At 42.8% G+C, this 20,715-nt stretch overlaps 1 protein-coding gene across 8 annotated transcripts in view; it reads left to right on the top strand.

The window, feature by feature from the left end:
* LOC311421338 (merlin-like) overlaps nt 1-15,488 on the top strand; it is a 39,337-nt gene extending 23,849 nt beyond the window's left edge. For all 8 annotated transcript variants that reach the window (XM_084493096.1, XM_084493097.1, XM_084493094.1 and 5 more), the window contains 14 exons: nt 2,783-2,866; nt 3,662-3,730; nt 3,954-4,036; nt 5,029-5,104; nt 5,559-5,696; nt 7,476-7,550; nt 8,371-8,484; nt 8,928-9,050; nt 9,604-9,821; nt 10,729-10,831; nt 11,580-11,707; nt 12,294-12,444; nt 13,127-13,336; nt 14,321-15,488. In XM_084493096.1, the coding sequence (XP_084349222.1) occupies nt 2,783-2,866; nt 3,662-3,730; nt 3,954-4,036; nt 5,029-5,104; nt 5,559-5,696; nt 7,476-7,550; nt 8,371-8,484; nt 8,928-9,050; nt 9,604-9,821; nt 10,729-10,831; nt 11,580-11,707; nt 12,294-12,444; nt 13,127-13,336; nt 14,321-14,356 (1,608 nt within the window). In that variant the 3' untranslated portion in view covers nt 14,357-15,488. The remainder of the gene's footprint in view (nt 1-2,782; nt 2,867-3,661; nt 3,731-3,953; nt 4,037-5,028; nt 5,105-5,558; nt 5,697-7,475; nt 7,551-8,370; nt 8,485-8,927; nt 9,051-9,603; nt 9,822-10,728; nt 10,832-11,579; nt 11,708-12,293; nt 12,445-13,126; nt 13,337-14,320) is intronic.
* The last annotated feature ends 5,227 nt before the right edge of the window (nt 15,489-20,715 follow it).

Genomic DNA, 20,715 nt, shown 5'->3' with positions numbered 1-20,715 from the left:
TAGATCTTATTTTTGGATTGTAGGGGAAAAGATCACAATTTGATATCCATCCTGAAATACACAGGTTTGCTTATGTAACAAGTTTCAACAGGACTAAAGCAGCATAGAGACAGCTGCAGCAATAGGCTATAGCTGTAACAGTAGCTATATGAGCATTGAGTTTTTGGGATGGTCACTTGGTGGTCAGCTGTATTTTCCAACATCTTTGCCATCCATCTTCTCTCCTGAGTAGCTGTGGAATCTTCTGAATGTTACAGGCTCCACTATGTTGCTTTATTCGGTAGCTTTCAGTAGGATGTGTCTGTGCAAGTAGGTTGGCTTATGGAATAAAATCAGTCTGCATCTGTAAATAAACACAGTAAATACACAGGTTCCCTGAGGAGGATGTGCTAATGAAGGAATGGGAAAATGCTGTTATTCCAAAGGTTAACGAGCTAACTATAATTTTACCAGAACCCTTAACCAATTTGCTTCTTAAGCTAAGTTTGGAAAGGAGTGAGGGGGGCAGAACTCTTCCTACTCTTTTAATCCTGATTTCTTTTCACGTTTTCTCCTTGAACCTGCCTTGACTAGCAGATATGCAATTAGCAAATTCTTCTCATTCCAAAGTAGAAAAACAAGACAGAAACAAATTTGGACTTGCAAAGTTTCCTGGCTATAAGAACTTAAGATCACACCTGGATGCCAATAGGAAAAACATGTACAGACATCTGGATGCTTACAGATTTCAGTTCTACTCACTATTCAGACTTAGATGTTAAAGTGGCATAATGTCTTTTTGCTAAATGTGTGAATAAACATCAATGACTAAAGCTACATTTTCTGTTTAACGATTAGATAACTTACTCCTTTTACAAGGATGTTTTGTTATACTACTTTATAGAAATGATCAAAAAAAAAAACCCACCCAGACACTTATAGGAGATTTATCTTACGTTGTTCTCAATTCTGAAATGTATTATTTGCACCAAGGAGTATGAAAGCCAGAGCTTTCCAATTTGGAAGAAAAGTCTTTTCATTCTTTCCATTTTAACAGCTTAGAAAGAATTTTCCCTGTACTATAACTCAGGTTATATATTGTGCTCACCCGAGACTAAATTCGAAAGAAAAACTTTCTTGATGGTTCATTTCAGTTCACAGCACCTACAGTTCTAAGTGTCTTTGTAAAGGCAGCTCAAGCATTATCTCAAGTAATTTTTCTTTTTGGAAATGCTTAAGACTGTGAATTATGTAAAATTTTCTTATCTTGTGCTTGTTAGTAGGCTAAATACATTACACCTGAGAGGAAGATTTGGGAAGATTAATTTATTCTTCTTCCCTCTTCAGGTTTCCAGGTAAAAGTTGCCCAACATATTTAAAATCAAGCAACGTCTTACAAGCTATTACACCTCTGATCATGCTAGCACCATGGAGTACTAAAATGAAAAGAATGCTAAAAGACTCTTTACCATTTCTACTATGCTTTTATTTTTAAGCCACTATGTTATTGTTGTACTTAGACCATTGTAACTGAATAAATCTAATGCTCTATTAGGCAGTTTCTCTTTGTGAGGTGCCCTTCATTCTTCTGGAAAGCTTTTAAAGATTCTATTACTGGTTTTAGTATAATATCTCTGTCCTTGACAACATTCAAAAGGCAGCTGGACAGATCCCTGAGCAATCTGGTCTAGTTGGACTTGCTTTGAGTAGGTGACCTCCAGAGGTTTGTCCTGACCTAAAATTCGGATATGTTACATGTTGTAAAGCTAATGTTTTTTCTAGCTAAACATCTTTCTTGTTGTGGTTGTGTAGCTCTTTAGTGCTATTTTAGATGGCAGGTCAAATGATTGTTTGGTGTAGCACATTTAGTATGACTAAATACAAAGAAGTTACGATGATTTGCAATAGCTAAGGAGCACACCTGCTCTTATTCAATGCTGAAGGTAAAAATGGTACAGCTTCATTCAGGGAAATGAGGCGGTAATAAAAGGGAGTGTGAGAAAGGTCCTTAATTCTGTTTGTATGAAGGAAGAATAATAAAAAGCCCAATGAACCAATATTAACAATTTTCCACAGGTTTATGGAAGAGGCCTTTTTCTGTCATTCCAAGCTGAATAATGTGATTGAAAATACAACAGTTGATTATGTTTTCATTGAATTGTCTTTCTGAAATTGAAATACTTCATCAGCTCTCATGCTTATTTCTAGGACTATAATTTACAGGCAGGTTTTAGCTTTTTGGCATCCTATAGAAGCCACGAAATAAAGGTCATTTTGTACTGCTAGACTGAAGTAAAGATACCTTCCCTATGAGGCCTCTAATCTCTGCAAGGGGCATTAGCAGAAAAATTTCAGGAAAGTGCTTGCAGTAGTTCCGTAGTTTTTTGATAGCGTCTGATAAAATGCACTTACTAATTTATTCATGGTGCTGTACAAACTTTAGGAAGAACTAACTGTATCATAAGCAGGAAGTAAAAATTAAAAAAAATCTAAAAGGAATGAAGTGCAAATAATAAATGTGTTCTGTAGCAGATTCTTTTACAGGACTCCCTATATAAATGTGGGGAGATAGCTGTCTGGCACTTCTATGAACTTAGAATTAAAACACTTTAACCTCCAAAAGTTATTTTCATTAAATGTAATGTTATGGTTTCTTGTGTTTCTGAATGCCTCTTTGTTGCTGCTGTTAACTTGTGATGGTTGGTGCCAAGTTATAGTCCAGGCATGTCTAATTTAATTTCAGGCCTGACATAAGTCTTGAGTATGAGCTTCTTCAACTTGTTCCCTTTTTCTTCTGATTTAGGTTAAGAAACAGATACTGGATGAAGAAATCTATTGCTCTCCAGAGGCAACAGTTTTACTGGCTTCTTATGCTGTTCAGGCCAAGGTCTGTGCATAGCAGTGCTCTTATTTATTTTTAACAAACACATATACAGGGTGGTATGTAAAACACAAGTGTTAAACTTTGCTATTAAAATAGGTCATGCTGGGAAGCACAGGTGCAGCTGGAAAAATAAGCATTAGATGCCATTACAAGGATTTGAGGAAGAAATTAGTTTGCTGTTTTATACTATGCTTTCACAATTTAGAGGATTTCTTTTGACGTAGCATTTTAATGTAATTTTTTCTCGGAATTGGAATTATTTCCTGCTATTAAAGTGTCCAAGGATACAGAGGTGCTGATACCATGAGCTTACAATGGTGTGATATTCTTTAGCAGCTTTCACAACATAGTTACCTTCATGCCACCAAGAGCCCAGCTCATAAAATGGCAGGAGGGGAACACAAATTAGCAGAGCTGGCCCTCTGCAGCAGCCCAGCCTGCATACAGTAGGAGGAAGTGAGCTTACACTCCACAACATACTCCGTAGTTCAGAGAAGGGTGTAAAGTCACAGCAGATCCCTTTATATCTTCAGTTACCAAGAGGTGCAGGCTAGGGCTGAAGTGTAAGGTTACAGGCTACATTAGGGGTTGCACTGGAACCACATGTATAGCACAAAGTCTGGAACTGACTTCCACAGATGGTTCAGATGAGGGGAGCCTGTTTTATTACCCTTACACTGTATATGGGAGAACCAAAACAACATCTGTCTCGAGCAGTTGCATCAAACTGCAGCCAGAAAGTTCTTCAGCTTTCTGCATCTAACAAGCTGAAATCTCTTTTTTTCTTTCTTGGGACAGTATGGTGACTACGACCCAAACTTTCATGAGCCAGGCTTCCTAGCCCATGATGAACTTTTACCCAAACGGGTAAGTTTTTATTCTGTATAAAACCAAACTTTTGAATCTGTGCTTTGATGAAGAGCTGGTACTGCTTTGGGACTAACCAGAGCATTAGATACTGATTGTGTTAGCCTTGAACTTGCTGAAATGACCAAGCTGTGAACTGCATGGTTGCATTCACATTGCCTGGGAGAGGAAGCACACGTATTTGTATCTTCAAAGGGAAACAGACTTCTTCCTTTCTCTCTAGGTCCTCAGGCAGTATCAGTTGACAGCAGAGATGTGGGAAGAAAAGATTACGGCTTGGTATGCTGAGCACAGGGGTATTGCTAGGTATGAAATAATTTCATTCTTTGGAAATCCTGTACGTTTCAGTAACTAGTTATTTGCTGTCTTTATTGAAATTTGGATTTTGTAAGTGAGCAAAGAGATCCTGGGTTCCAAGCTACGCTGCTAGGTTTGTTTATTACTAAGGGATAAAACATCCATTCACCCAGGGTAAAAAGTATCTTGTGTAGGGCACTGAGTGCTTGTAAACTGGACTTGGTTTGAAGTAAACAGGGAAGTTGAAGGCTCTTGCTGGGCTTCACAACCTAACATGTTTAAAATCTGATATTTTATACCTTGTTAAAAGCATGGTTCAAAAAGGTGTCCACATACTTAGTAAGGTACCAAAGTGGTATAGACATTGCATCGCAGTTCCAGGACCAAATTTTGGTGTGGTTCCATGTGGGTGTTCAGCTACTTCTAACACATTCAGCATGCCTGGAAGTTCAATTAAATGTGAGGTAGGAGCTGCTGGCACCCAGAGGCAGCCATTCCTAATACTTCAGTTCAATTTTTCTTTGGCTGTTCTAAATGCTTCTTAGCACTATCTTTCCTGAATATTTTCCTCAAGACTCGATGCCTCAGTTTGGAGGGAAGACAACGATGGGTGGAGAGACTTACTTTTCTTTGGACTATGCCCAAAGCACTCATTCTCAACGAACTCTCTTCCTGAAGGGAATATCCTCATGTTATGGAAAATAGTGGTAGAGTAGATCTCCAAGAGGTGATAATGGAGTGGCAAAACTAACATACAAGGATAAGGCTGGACTTGAATTTTAATAAAGATTGCACTATACCTGACTCAAATAAAAACGGATACAGCTTTGTCTTCTGTAGAGATTTTTTTTTTTATCATCCTTTTTCTGTTAAGGATAAGACAGTAAAATTAATGAAAGCACAAAGGACCAGAATGCGCATTCTTTTTGAACTGGGAAATACACTGTCAGGACAGAAAGATTGTATAGGAGTCACCTGCTGTAATCGGTCTTATTCTTTAGGGATGAAGCTGAGATGAACTACCTGAAAATTGCCCAAGACTTGGAAATGTATGGTGTCAATTATTTTCCCATTGCTGTAAGTACTTTATTTTAGCAATTTGCTATTGCTGTATTTGATGGTAATGTCGTTTTAAAAGTCGTGTAGGGGGCTTGGAGTTGGGACTCCTGGGTTCTGCTTTTCTCTGCTGTGGGTGGGCTCTGTAGTGATTGTCCTGACTTGGTTTACTTACCTGTTAATTGGGTAGGTGAATACAACAGTAAACATGAATGTTCTATCGTTTGACAAAGGTCTTGGGTATGTAATAGGAAGAAGGATAAATAAACTAGAAATTTGAGCTGCTTTATTCAGCTGGGTGTGCTAGCAATGGTCCTAATCTGTTTTGTAGGAACAGCCTTTTCTTAAAAATTCAAATATCCGTTTATTAGAGTAATTGTGGTTCTTGTCTGTAATTGTTCTATGTTACTATAAATAGGACTTACTGATATCTGTGTTTTTTTTTTTTTTGTTTGTTTTTGTTTTTTTTTTTAAGCAAAATAAAAACCATACAGATCTCCTACTTGGAGTTGATGCCAAAGGTATTCATATCTACAGCATTAATAACAGGTTCTCTCCAAATAAGTCATTTGAGTGGAGTGCTATCAGAAACATTTCCTATAGTGAGAAGGAGGTATGATGGCTCTGATATATTGTTCTTTTTATATGGGCAAGGGTGTGGACTGGGATTCTTGGAACAGGCTGAAAGCGGTCTCTGTTTAAATAATTTGGGGGAGGGGGAATAAACCTAGGGAGCTCTGTTACAGTTTTAGTTCCTAACAAACTTGCCTTTCCGATGTGCTGCATAATCTTGGTTCCCCTAGGAGCCAAGGGCTGCTCTAAGCTCTCTAAAATTGTGGAGCCCACTATTCTGTTTCCTTCCCTGCTGCTTGTCGTTTGCAAAACAAGAGTGTTGGTCTCTGTAAAAGATAGATATTACGAATGCCATCACGGCTGACTTTAGTTATCTCAGCAGGAATTAGATGATCTGTAAAGACTTAATACTAGTTTTGCATGCAGAAGTTGTCCCAATAGATGAGGTTTGAAGCACACTGGCAAGCGGAGACATGCAGGGAGATGTACGTGTTTTTCTGCCTCAATTCTACTAGTTTATCAGTGAATGATTTCAGTCTTCAGCACAGCCCTACCATTACAATTTCACTGTGATTTCAGAGTCCATCTTATACCTGAATACAGTACACTGGGGAGCAGGTGAAATTTGGAGTTATTTCAAGTCATGTGGCTACGTGGAAGGCTATAATCAGAAAAACAAAACCAGAAAAATCACATTGGTACCAGCATACTTGGAATTTGTCAGCCAAAGGACAATGTGGCTTATTCCTTTCTTTCTCTGGACCATTTGAAAAACACTGAGGATGAAATTTGCTGTCCAGGCTTAGCTGTAAATACATTAAATCAATCAGGGCAGCATACAGGAAAGTTCTACCTCCAAAGAGTTTTGTTTTCTTATCGTTAAACTTCCCCTCTGGTCCATGAATAAGCTGCTTTAGCTCCCTATTGTTGGGAAATTGGGCAGCCCTGTATGAAAGCTCCAGTATATTTGGTGTCACGTTCACAGTTCAGCTCCTCACAAGGCAATGCATTAAAGCAGCTGTTACCTACAGGGTGAAACAGGCTGTAGGATGTTAAGATCTTGATGACTCAGATGGCCTGAAATTATACATTGCATTACGAATGAATTATAGGAATCGAGTGCTAACCCATGAGTCACAGAGAGCAGGATCTTAAAGAATGGAGCTGTTTTTTTGTTATGCAGCCAAACTGAGCTCAGCATATGAAGTAAAACAGTGTGTACTGACCTGGCAGCATGAAAGCCTTTCATGTCCTCTGGAAACAGCTTGGGAGATAGGACTGGAAATGTGAGAAAGCAGGAGCTTCGGTACTGTTATCTCGTGGTCTGAAGAAAAAATCCTTCAGGCCTTTGTAATACATTTTGTTTACATCTGCAATGATTGGGATTCAGAGAGGTGTTTGACATCTCCCTGATGTTACTAATCTCCAGAAGTAGTCGTATTCTTAATGTATTCTGTTTTCCTGATAACCAGGGCTTGCTTCAGCGTTCTCAGGGTAGTTTGCAATGCACAGGTGGTATTGTTATGAAAAACACCATCCAAACTGGCACCAGGTGTGGGGCTGTGAGAGGCTTTATCTTCTAAAATGCCCTGCTGTTTTAGATGAGCAGATGAGGAACCTGTGTAACAGAGAACAGCCCTGGTTCTGATTCTTGTGAGCAAAACACTTCTGCATCGCTCTCCCTGTATTTGTGGCATAAATCACTGCCTCCCTGGAGAGAAGTGGAGATGGACTAAAGTTTGCATTAATATTAAATAGTTTCAGCTTTGTTTTTCTTCCTTTTCACTGCTTCCTCTATTTTTATCTTCTGTCTGAACAGTTAACTATTAAACCTCTTGACAAAAAAGCAGAAGTCTTCAAGTTTTTTTCATCTCAGCTAAAAGTAAACAAATTGGTAAGTGTCCTGTTTTCCTCCTTTAAAACCGGGCCTGGCAGTACTGAGTGATACCTGAGTGAGAAATGTTTGTCTGAGAAACCGATGTAGAGGCCAGGGAGCATTAAGTTTCAGCACATGTTTTCCATAGGATTCTTCTGTCTGGGAAGTCAGGGTACATATGTTTGTCCTCTCCCTGTTGGGAGGGGAGATGGTGGGTGAAAAGTGAGATGTGAAAGAAGGCCCAAATCACAAAGGGAAATCCAGTTACTGGAAGGGGAGGGTGTAGCATATGGAAAAGTGCAAAGCCCGCTGCAGCGTCTGCTTATCTGGCTGCTGTGCATTCTTAATCGGCTGCTGCCTCTCCTTTTCTGGGAGAAGCAACAAGGGAGGGACCTAATCAACTTGTTAATTCTATTATCGCTAACTGCTTCCTAGCACAGCTGCAGGGGCTGGATCACTTCTCATTGACCTTGTGGATGAGGGGCCACCACAGCTGACCATTCCCACATAGCTGCCTCCTGTGTACTCCTGTCCTAGACCTGTTCTAGGCCTAGACCTGGCCTAGTCCTGCCTGTTCTTTTTCAGGCAATTGAAACCAGACAGGGGTGAAGGATGGAAGGAGAACCCCCTCATCCTGTTATGTTTTCTAAACTGTTACGTACCTGAGGATGAGCCTGCTCTGGTGTCACTTTTCTTGGAAGGAAAGCAACTGCCAGCACTTGTGCTGAAGTCAGAAGTGTTAGCTTCTGTCCTGTGAGACTGGTGTGGGGCTCTTTCTACCCCTCTGGATGGGGTGCAGCTATGTCACAATCTCATTTGCTTTGCTTTTCCTGTTCAGATTTTGCAGTTGTGCATTGGAAACCACGACCTGTTTATGAGGAGAAGAAAAGTGGACTCAATAGAAATCCAGCAAATGAAAGCACAAGCTAGGGAAGAAAAGGCTAGAAAAAAGGTAGATTATTTTTGCTCCTCTGTTGCTGAAAACACTGATTATTATTCCAGCTGGTGCCCTCGCTGTCCATGCACTGCATCAATATGTGTGTGGGAGGTGAGAAAGTGCAGCAGGATTGAGTGTGGGAACAGCTCTAGTGTGTATGCGGCTTCTGAGGATGTAAGTGATGTTTGTGAAACTGAAGGGCTGATCACAAAGATTTGGGGTACGTAACAGATCGATGCAAGTGTTCTTCCAGCAGCCTGAAATAACCAGTGTTGCCAGTTAGTGGAGTTCAGTGCTGCTAAAGTGCAAGTAGCTTCAGCATTACATCTCTGCTAAATGTCAACTCACCAGCTAGAGAGCAGTCCGTTCGTCAGTAGATTCATTTGCTGTGCTGCCTCGGGCCCAGATGAGATCCTGCTGCAAACCCACAAATGTGGTATTTCTCATTCTCTTTCCAGATGGAGAATCAAAGGCTGGCCAGGGAGAAGCAGCTCCGAGAAGAAGCTGAGCGAGCCAAAGAAGAGCTGGAAAGGCGTCTCTTCCAGCTGGAAGATGAAGCCAGGCAGGCCAATGAGGCCCTGGTGAGTAGCACGTAAGCTGAATATTCTTGCGCTTGAAGGGGTTTCTTGGTTTGGAAGCTTTTTTTCTTTTTCTCTTATGGCTTCTGTGAGGCGCTATAAGTTATGGCTTATGCAAGGCTGGACAGTTTCTGGTCAGTGGTGGAGAAGGCATGCTGGAATTTGCTGTGAGCCGTTCTCCCTGTGTTCACAGCACTTTCTTCAAGCAAAGAGGAGAGGAAGTAACCTTGTGAGCTGAAATTGGGAGAAAGAAGGCTTAGTGCATGTTGCATGTGGCATTGGCAACTGAAGGGGGCAACTTGTGACAGTTTTTGGTTGATATCTTTGCCCAGCTCTGAACAAATGTCTCCTTGTTGTATAAAAGTGAGAGGCAGGAAGGAAGTTGGGCAATTCTGGAGCAGAGGAGGAACACCAGACTACAATTGTTTACTTTTTATTTTAGGGATTACTATATTTATCCCTTGATCTGTTCAGGAAAGATATCTTCTTCCTGACTGACTGCAAGGGTGAAATTGTAGATGCTAGACAGGGCAATTACAAAAAGTTTTTCTCTTAGCTCCGATCCCAGGAAGCGGCAGAGCTGCTGGCAGAGAAAGCTCAGATTGCGGAAGAAGAAGCAAAACTGCTGGCCCAGAATGCTGCAGAAGCAGAGCAAGAGCGACAGAGGCTGGAGATAACAGCTCTGAAAACCAAGGAGGAGAAACGCCTGATGGAGCAAAAGATGAGGGAAGCAGAGCTGATAGCAGTGAAGCTGGTGAAGGAGTCTGACCGGAGGTTAGATTTGCTTGAGTGGGGCTGTGTAGCCCCTGCTGGATTGCCTGGGCAGAGAGAATGCTTATTTTCTCAGAGCAGGAGGGTGGGGGGTAGAAGGGGAAGGAGAGCAGTAGGGATGGATTTTTCCCAAAGGAACAATTCAGAGTGAAAATACCTTTGCATGCCTTATTTTTCTACCTGCTACCAGTGGTTGCGATGCGGGTCAAAAAGTTTACAAGGGATCCTGATGGAAGGCTGTAGAGATGTTTAGTATTAAAAATCCAGAATGCAGAAACATCTTCTATATAGCATTAACAAAAGAGCACTGGTTACCTAGCTACCTAAATTTAACAACCTGTGTACCCTATAGGCTATGAGACTTTTCCTCATTACTAAGTGATGGTGTCTCATATCCCTTCCAGATCTTTGAAAAGTATAACCCAGGTAAACTCCTGTGGAGTATAAACCATGTTGTAAGAGTTTGCATGTTCCATAGCACTGTGCTGCCTGAGGATGCAGAGCAGACTAGTGCTGATAGAGGTTGTTCAGGGCTTTCTGCTTGTTTTAGGATGCTGCCAAAAAGCTTGCCAAAATAAAGAGCAGTTATGTTGCACCCCTCCTCGTCTCAAGGAGGATCTCTGACAACCTGAAGAATCTGTATCAATAGGTCATTTTTGAACCCGTGGAAACTAGGAGTAGAAAAAACACTTTGATTCAGTCAGTTCCTGCAGGATTGCCCTTCAAAGCCTGTGTCGTGCTGTGCCTGGTTCTCCATGTGACAATCCTACTGCAAATGTCTTTGGGTAGAGGAATCACTCAGAGTAATGGATCTTATTCTCCAGAAACCAGTGAGATGCATAACTTTGAAATCTCTGTGTTGCTCTATGCTGGAAATCTTCAGCCATTTGCTGTGATATTTGTCTTGCAGAGCCAAGGAAGCAGAGCATCTGAAACAAGATCTGCATGAAGCCAGGGAGGCTGAACGGAAAGCCAAGCAGAAGCTATTAGACATAACCAGGCTTAATTATCCTGTAAGTTTCTGTTCTGCTGGGCACTGCTTCATCTTGGGAGATAATCATATGTTAATTTTATGTTTGTAGCCTCATCAGGCTAGGTCGTGGCATGTCTACATCTAGCTGCAAGACAAACACCTATAGGACTAGCTGGTGACTGAACACAGTGTAGCTGGAATTGAAGTTGTATTTGTTAAGGGCATTGAGTCAGGAAGATAAAGGTGAGACAAATATTACAAAACAAAAATACAACAACAAAAAAACTCTAACCAAACAAAAGCCAAAACAGGACTCATGTTAGGATTTGGGAAGCCTAGATGGTTTTGCCTGCATTCATGCCTGATACTGACTTTGTGCCATCTCAGACAATATTTTGTGGAGGTGGTTGTACTGAACCTGGCATGTGAATTCCTTGTGAGTATCTTCAGGCAAAGCAGGTGAAGCTGTCACTAGCAAGAAGTTGTTGCTAAGGCAGTGTGCCACAGTCTCTTCTGCTTCAGTCTTGCTGAGAATGGATTTCCATTCTCTGCTGCAATGAATAAGATAGCTAAGGTACTTTTCTGCACTTGGATTTGTGGCTTGTGGACTTTGGGCACTCGTCTGGGGCCACTCAAATAGCGGGGAAGGTCTTCAAGAGCATCTGTTTCTCATAATCCATGGGTAGCTTGTGAAATGGGTCAGCAGGGCACTCTTGAAGAAGATGGTGAGTTAAAACCAAAATCAAACAATCAAATCTTACTGACAGTGCCTGTGTTGCCTCTTTCAGCACATGGTCAAGTACCCGCAATATTTGCCAACGGACACTAGAGATGCCAACTTTGACAAAGGGTCCATCAAGCTGGATTTGAAGGATGTTGACCTGAAGAGACTCTCCTTTGAGATAGAGCGAGAGAGGTATCAATATGCTTATGGTGTAAATAAATGAGATTAATCGTGGGAAGTACAGAAAGCAAAAATTCTCAGCGCTACATCCTTAACAACTGAGGATGGTCTTCTCCTTGTATGTATGAATGGAGGCCTTTTACTGAGCTGGTGCAGGTTACGTCTTTGTAAAACTAGCTGTTTTGCAAAGAGGAAAAGTTTTGTGGTGCCATCAATCCATGACTGATCCAGAACCCTCCTGTCTTGGAGACCAGTAGGCCAGGCGTGAACTTTGCTGGAGTAATGTTAGAGGACAGAAGTTTCCCTCTAGTGTTAAAGCGTGGTATTGCTTCCATACAAAGGGGCTTTTCCTCTTGGTATGGAGGTTGATTCTTGGTAAAAAGTTAGTGAATGCTGAAGAGTGGAAGTGAACCATCTCACTGGAGCAAGGGAGTCAGGTAGACATGTGCCAGACTTCATTTTGCCAATACAAGAAAAAAAGAAGGCAAAATGAAGCAAAGAACTGCCTCTCCTCTCCTTATGCACTTGCTTCCCTCAACCCCTACTCATGAGTTATGTTATGGTAGTAAGCTTTTTGTCTCTAATGTGTGGGCTACAGGCTAGATTACTTAGAAAAGAGCAAGAAATTTGAAGATCGACTGAAAGAACTCAAGTCTGAAATTCATGCTTTGAAGCTAGAAGAAAAACAGTCTGGGCTTTACTCTCATTGGACTGAAGTCCTGGGATCCTTGGATCGCTCCTTAGGAAATGTAAGTATCCTAAATACCTGCCACTTTTTCTGGCACAATGATAATAATATATATATGTATGCCAAAGGTAATTGCTGTATTTCGATTCAATGTACATTCTGTAGGACCTTTGATACTAAAATATTTTAAGTGTTAACAGAGAAGAGGACTAGTCATGACAATAAATAAATAAAAATTCCCTGGCAGGATACCAGTAACATAAACAAAAAATAATAATTTGTTTTGCAGGTTATGAAATCACAGTAAGGCTTACTGTCATGGAACAAACTAAATTCTTGTAACTTAATGCGTTTAAATGTGGTTTCTCATAGTTTGCATCACATTCTCATTCACGTGCTTTGTGGTTGCTATTAATCTCTTGTAAAAGTCTTGGCTTTTTTTTTTTTCTTCCCCTTCAGGCAGTGGGGAACTAAACTCAGATCTTGGTCATAAGTTTCTTGTTACTTACATAAACGCTCTTCCTGAACCAGGGGAAGAATAGAGCTGTCTTTGCTTTTCCAGATTGCTCCACATATAATAAAAAATGGCCCTAAGTAAACTGTTTGAGAGAGAAGGGAGGCTTGGAAAAAATGAGGGAAGATGGCCTGTGTGCTCTGGCTGGCTATGCATTTGATGTTTTCTGGCTTAATGAATGTTGATGGGGAGAGGGCATTAATTTTCCATGTGTTCTTTTCTTTTAAAGACCCCGTCATGGATGAAAACCTTCGAAACTGGAGATTCGTTGGATATAAATCTTCAAAGACCTTTCCCTGCTTACTCATTAAATACTACAAGCAGCTGGCCTTGTACCAACAAAATTCAGCACGCAGTGCCAGTGGAAAAGTCATCTTTTCAAACAAATTCCTTGGTTGCCAATAGTGTAGGCACAGGATCCAGAAAACAGATTATAAAGGTAATCAGATTTATAAGTAAATTCCCAAATATTGACTAGAGGCTTTAGAATTCAAAGAAGTAAAGAATGGCTGGCTTTAGGGAATGGTTTTATCCAGCTCTGTCACAGCCTCTGAAATGACAGGCCACAAAGCATGGCTGTTCCACAGGTTTGGAGGCCCTGCACTGGAGCAGCATTCAGGGCTGTTGAGGCCACTTGATTTTTCTCACTTACGATCTAAGCCTTGGTAAATGAAAATGATGCCCATATGCAGTAGGAGGATTTGTTAAATTTTATTTGTATCAGCCAGGCTTGGAAATGAGAATGTGCTCTGAGAGAACTTAAAACAGACTGTGCCAATCTTTCTGGTTTTAAGGGATGGGGATAAAGATATCGAAAAAGGCCTAGATTTCTACATCTCAGTTCTTCCGTCATTTCTCTCAAAGAATCCTAAAATAATAATGAACTGGGTCTTATAAAACAAAACAATTTTTTAAACTTTACTGGAATGGAGAACGTAGTATGTGTTCAAGAAGAACTGTAAGATCGTGCACTCCTGTACATATGGAAGGAAATCAGCTTTCTTCAGGCAATGCTAATTGTGCAAGATACTACAAATAAAGTAAGCCTGATGTATTTGCTGTTTTCTATGAACCGAACTGGCGATTTTCAGGATCAGTCAGAGTGTCTAGCGTGCAACTTCCAAGGTCAGAACCTAGAGGGTTGTAGACTTAGAACTAAAAGGAAAACAGTTTAGTGTAGCAGCAATTGAGGAAGCAGCTCTTTCTATTGCAAATAAGAGAAACAAATATTTTAGGACTAACCTAATGTAGACAGTTGTGAGGCAAATAGGCTTGTTTCAAGAGGGAAGAAAAACCATTTGCAGGGCATCTTGCAAAAGGCTCTAGTTCGACAAAAAGGAAGAATTAGACCAAAACAAAGTAGGCTTTGCTTTCTGTAGGAATTCAAAGTAGAACTAATTTTTCTTATTTAATTTGCATCTAGGTTCAGCAGCATGACTCGGATGTGATCTACATTTGAAGAGTCTTGTTTCCTTACCAGACGGGTAGAACCTGATTGCTGTCTGTTTGGCTGCTGCAAAATGCACCTATGGGAGGACATTCGTGCAGCTCTGTCTCCTGACAGCCATCGGCATAAAGACGTGGTTCTCTCGTTATTGATGCCATTCGGTTTCCGGGCAGACAACATAAGCTGGGAGCATTAAAACTGCCGGTGTAAAATGGCTGGTGTCTTTGGGTCCAACGGTAAACATACAAACCCAAAGGAGCATTGTTTACTTTTTATGCACTTTTGAAAAAACACTTTACACTTCATTGAACCTTCCCCCTGGGTATTTTTACACACTGACTTACCAGCTTGGTACTCTGTGTGTGTAGAAAGGATGCCAGGCAGCAAGTGTCTGGGAGATGTTTGGGATGAGGAAAAAATAAATAAATTGTATGTGACCTTAGTGTTTACCTCCACAATAGACTAATTCTGTTTTTGGTCCTGTCCATAGGGCATGACTCTCACAGAGCTGTTCAACGTTTTAGTGTTTGCCTGCCAAATATTTTCCTTTTCCTCCCAAAATGTTTCTCTGTTCACTTAATTGATTTGCATTTCTCTGTGAGAAATCTCAGCTTGTAATTCCAGATGTAGAATTGGACATCTTCAAATACCTCTCGTTCCTGGGGGAATCCTTTGTTTGGAATGCAAAGCTTCTGTTCTCTCTACAGTTTCTGACTAGATCAAGCACTTTCTGTTGCTTGCCGCTCCAGCAAACTTTGCATACATTAACTTGTTTCCCAATTCTCTGTAACACAGCTTCCAAATTAGACAAAGACAAAAGATGTTATTGGTGTCTGCTAAAGTTGGACTTGCTTTTGATGGAGAGGTGCGTGCAGCAAAATGTCTGCCTCATTAGTAAAATCTACTTGCATTTTCTAGTTTTGTGTGTGTTTAAGTGCCTGTTTGACCAATAAATCTTCAGTCTGAGGATTTCTGGGGAAGCGGAGACAATACGCAGCTGTAGCTAAAGTAATAGCACAGTTGAGCATGTGAAATGTGATGTAAAAAATGGATGTTAATGTTGTTAAATATCTAGTTCTAAAAGCTTAGAATAAAAAATACATTCAATAAAAAGCTTGAATTTTCACTTGCTAGTAACAGCTTTGAACCGAATGGTGTGTCAATATTGCAACAACATTAACAAGGCAAGTTCCAAGAACAAACATGCAAATCCCCTCTGTATCCATCTACAACAGACTGAGAGCACAGTGGGAGATAGCATCTGTAGCCAGCTCCGTTCTCAGATTTTTAACAGTCCTGACAGTTACACTGCAAGATACATAGAACAGCTATCTGCAGTGGTGTCCTGGTGTCTTTTTTTTCCCAGCTGTAAGAGTGGTTGCTGCTGCTGTCTGGCAGGGAAAGGGAGGGCTGTTAATTCTCTTTATGGCTCTCCTATGATGTTTGCAGGCTGTTGGCTATTACACGTATAGTTTCTGATTGGTCTGGGGAGGAGCGTTCCTTGTGAGATGGAGAAGACATAAAGGGGAGAGGCAGATGCTTTGGGGGCCCTAAGGTTGAGCTGGTGGCACTGGCCAGAACTGGGCAGTGGTGGTATAGGAAGTAGTCTTAGGGGAAAACAGTGAAAAGCAACTCAGAACTTGGCATTCTCAGATTTTTCCAGGGGGAGAGGAGTGGGATAAGGAAAGCTAGCATCTCCCTGGTTTTGTATTCCTGTTTCTTCTTGGTATTGCCGCAAATGATGAAGTTTATACCCTCATTCTGCCACGTGTGCTGAGGCTTCCTTTCACTGTTGTATCTAAGCTGCATCATTGGACATGGCAGGAGTGAAATGCTCCACATACATGATTTATTCATTTCTTTGGACTCAATTGGTGAAATCCTGTATTGTCACACTGAAAGGGAGGATGTGACCATGTTGCTGCCAGATTAAAAATGAAGCCTATCTCCACGAGTTGTTCTCAGTCTGCTGGCTCACAGGTATTCTTGCTGCGCATTGCTAGTCTGCAGCACCATGTTCTTGTGTACTTGTACAGGTGTTGTTTGAAAGGTGATAAAAAAAGCAAGAAATGCTTGCAGAACAACAGGTGAAATCAGAGGTACTGTGTTGCTGGGAAGGCACTCCAAAGAGAAGTGCACAAGGGCATTAATTTGCTTAAAACCTAAATAGATACTTGAGACAATTGTACTTCTGTGTCGGCGCTTCTGATGCTAATCAGTCATTGCATGATTCCTCATCCTGAAGAGTGATGTATTTATCTGAGGATGCTGTCAGCATCTTTGAACATTTGAGGCTGGAGATGGTGACTATGCTGAAGGCCTGTGGACCTGCAGGCAGCCGTCAGCAGATGGTGCTGCAATGCTGCTCTGCCTCACTGTTCAGATGTGCTTTACAATAGCTCAGAAAGACCTGGCTATGGGATGGGAAAAGGATTGGCAATCTCTGCCAATTCCCACACCAGCCTGAGCTTGCTTGTATTCCCTTCCTGGAGTTTAACCTGCCATAATTCTCGATGGCAATTCAAAATGTGTAAGTGCTATAGTCTGAGAAGTGATTATTGCACAAACGGCTTAGTCCCGTGGGTATGAGCTAGCTCGCAGTATTACAGAAAAATCCTGTAATAGTCCTGACACATCATTGTCACGATCAGGCTGTGAAAATCGCCTTCTGAGAGGATTGCACCCCTGACTGCCGGAAGCATGTGGGATGCCACAGGTCCTGTACTATTTGATACTTCCATTAATGCTATGTGAAACAAGCACAGGCTTGATAAATTTGTACAACATGGAAATGTATGCTCCATAGAAGGTGAGAGGCCCGAGAAGTCTACAGCTACATAAAGGGCTACTGCGAGGAGGAAAGAACAAAATCCTCCTCTGTTTCCATGCTGGATAAGACACAATGTTCTGGTCCCAAGCTACAACAACAACAAAAATAGAAGAAGAAAATACTGTAACAGTGAGGAAGTGCTAGTAGATCACCTGGCGAGCAAGGAAATCTGTTCCTGGAGCCACACCGTGAGTTTTAGTCCTTGGTGTGGATGTGAATGACTTTCCACAGCTCTCTTTTCTGTTTCTCTGAAAAGCCTCTTGCTCTAACCCTGAGGGCCTCTCCCTGCCCTCATGAAAAGCTTACATGGGAAACCACATATTCTTACTCATCTGAGTGCTCCTGATCTGAGCTGTGGGAGTGAGCAAATGCTGCTTAGTCCTCACTAGAGTTTACCCAATGGGTCCAGTGCCAGTGAACTGGAGTTGCATCCGTTCCTTCATGCCTGATCTGCTGTGGTCCCCAGACCCAGTGCCACTTCTGTGCATCCCCTCATCCCACTGCCTGAGCCCACAGAGGCATCTCAGCATCCTCTGAGACACCATACCCTCTACAGGAACCTGTCTTAAAGATCAGCCAGTCTGTATCCATCTAGCCTTGACCCAGCCTGGCACTGGGAGGTGGGTGCTGCAGTGAGTGTGGCTGGCTCCTGACTCATCTGCCCTTGACCTTTTCCTCCCTGTGCTGCTGTTTTAAGGAGCCCAGTCATCAGAGGCATGATGAGTTCACATCCTGCCTTCACTGACTGCTGTTGCAGAATTACTCTCATGCAGGCTTCTTCCTCTTCTTCCTCCACCAGCAGCCTGTCATCCCTGCATCTCGTTTCGGCAGCTGAGGCTGTACTTCTGGCTGGCCATGTGCACTCGGAGCCAGCATGATCTATGTTTCCTGGGACCGAGATTTTTATTCTCTGTTGCTGGAGGCAGCTGCCAGCTTCTTGTGTCCTTCCCTGAACGTCCCTGGTGCTCATGTTTAAACCTCAGGAGTGTGTGTGTGTGTGTGTGTGTGGGGGGGGTATTAGGCTGGCCTCCCTAATTTGACTGCCACATGTGCTCCCAGCCTGCTCCTCTGGGTGATGAGGGGTAGGCTGGGGATAAAATCCTGTCATGGGAACAGCTGTAATGAGTCCTTTGTGGCAAAAATCACAGATTTTTCTGGGGACCCAGACACCTTAAGTCTAGGCTCTTTGGCCAGTCTCACATTGTGGTGTTGTCTCATGAGGATGCTTGGTGATCTCAGACCATAAAATCCATGAAAGAGGGGCCTTGGAGACCAAAGGTCTGCTCTACAGATGCTCCTGCAAGAGCCCTGGGCACACATAAAATGAAGTAACCCTGCTCTGGCACAACCAATGCTCTCACCTCCGCATGCAGCAATCCTTCCCTCTCATCTCAGACTCACGATGTGGAAGTGAGCCTGAGCCAGCTCTTGCAGAAGACTTTTTCCCTCTCCATCTCTCCGAGGGCTGGGCAGCATGGGCAGCATGGCCATGGGACTGGGCTGGTAGCAGCAGAGCAGCTCTCCTTCAACTGGGGGCACTCAGCATTGAAAGAGAAGTCTCTTTCAGGATGGGATAGCTTTCCCCATCACCATCTGCATGTCTGCTATCCCTGACCAGGCACATGGACCAAAGCAGCACAGGAAAGCCTGCTCTGACGACTCTGCAGTGTAATCAATTTCTAATGGCACTGATTTTCACACAGCTTTATGGGTACAAGATGGGCCCAGGTGCAAGACTGAGCTCTATGCTGCTATTTCTGGGTTTTGGCACGCCTTTGGCCTTTCCATTTTCCTGCAGCGCCATTTCAGGGGTAGGAGGGTCAGCATTATGAAGGGCTTTGGGCACACAGGGGAGCCGAGCCCTGGGGCTGCGCTGAGACGTCTGGACTGGGACAGAGAGCGTTTTCACACCACAGAGCACTTTGAATCAGTAGCGACACCTCTCCTGGGAGCAGAGGGCCCTAATCATGCTGTAACGGTAGAGTTACACCCAGCAGGGCTCTGGCATGAGGCCTGCAGGAAGGAGCCGTCCCTGAAGGGTACTAAAGGCCTAATGCTTGCCATTACTCCAAGCTTGGTCCTAAAAGCAAAGGCGGGATGTGACAGCTTGTTATCTGCTAGGCCATAAACGTCTGTGCTCTCCCTGGGGAGCTCAGAGAAGGAAAAAGCCATCCCCTTCAGCTGCAAAGAGCCAGCCCGATGGGATAGCTTCGTGGCTGGGCCTTGGGACTGGGGGAATGCCATGGGTGCTGGTGCTCACAGGGCAGAGGGATTGAAGTGAGAGGTTTGGAGGGGCTGTTAAGAAACCCGGACTCCAGTGTGATTCCGTCCCACTTCTTGGGGTTGGGAGGAACAAGGGGAAAAGGTTACAAGCTGATCCCTGAGACAGCGTTGTGTCAGTAAATTCAAAAGGGAGATTCCAGAAAAAAAAAAAAAAGAAAAAAAAAAAAAGAAAAAAAAAAAGAGGAACTCAATAGAAAAAGCCTAATTTAAAAAAAAGTGTTGTAAGAATCTTTTGACTCAGCAGAGAGGCAGTTCAGGAAGCTTGAGGGGCTCTCAAGAGATGATCGGAACCAGGTATGCAGAGGAAAAGAGAGGAATAGAAACCTCTGGTCTCTGAGGAAATCTGGTGTGCTCAGGTCCTGCTGTGATTGTGACCATGATCCTGGGGACTGTGGCAGCAAGGACAGTTAGTTGGGCAAGGTAAACGCAGGGAAAATGAAGAGTAAAAGGCTGTGGCTGTGAAACCAAAGTTAGTCCTGGGCAGCAGAAGCAGCAAGCAGCCAGTGCAGGAGATGGGAGTGTTTGCACTGCCTCAGTGCTGCTGCTTCAGGGCAGAGAAAAATGACATGTTAGAGATGGGAGCGTCCAAAAAGGATACTCGAGAGGAAATTTATACGAAGAGCTATTTTTCAGTGGTTCTAGAATGAGTGGTTGAGCTGAGCAGGCCAGAGGAGTTTCAGAGTGAAGTAGTTAATCGTATATCAAAACCCCACAACCACTGAAACCACCTCCAGTCCTGGAGGGGAACAAGTGAATCTAGCGATCGTCCTGGCAATAGCAGAGCAGGCAGCTGCCTCCCGTGTGGGCCGACTGCCTTTATACATCCTCGTGGAACATCTGATTCCAAGGCAGCATTGCAATTAGAGACACCTTTTAAAAGAGGGCTCCAAAATGCTGCTGTGAACAGGCCCTAAAGACACAGCCACCCAAATTCAGAAGGAAAACCATACCCCTAGTCTGGCAGGTGTTGGTTGGATGGCAGGACTGAAGTCTCTCTGAATGCTGGTGATTTTTATCTGTCCTGCCTGACCTGGAGACCTGCATGAGAAACACACTGCTTCCAGGTGGGAATCTCATTTCCCACCTGTTTGTATTCACAGCCAGCTTCCAGCCCTGTATCCTCATACCAGCAATGTCCGCTTGCTAAAATAGCTCTTTTCCACCCTGGTGCTGGCCTCTGTGATGTATCCCCACAGATCAGTCATAGCCCTTTGTTTTCCTAACCCCCGCCCTGTGCTCTTGGCGTTTGACTCCTCTC

The sequence above is a fragment of the Aythya ferina genome (genome assembly GCF_964211825.1).
Source record: "Aythya ferina genome assembly, chromosome: 19".
NCBI lineage: Eukaryota > Metazoa > Chordata > Aves > Anseriformes > Anatidae > Aythya > Aythya ferina.
Note: the sequence above shows the minus strand (reverse complement) of the source record. Positions and strands in the feature narration are given on the sequence as shown.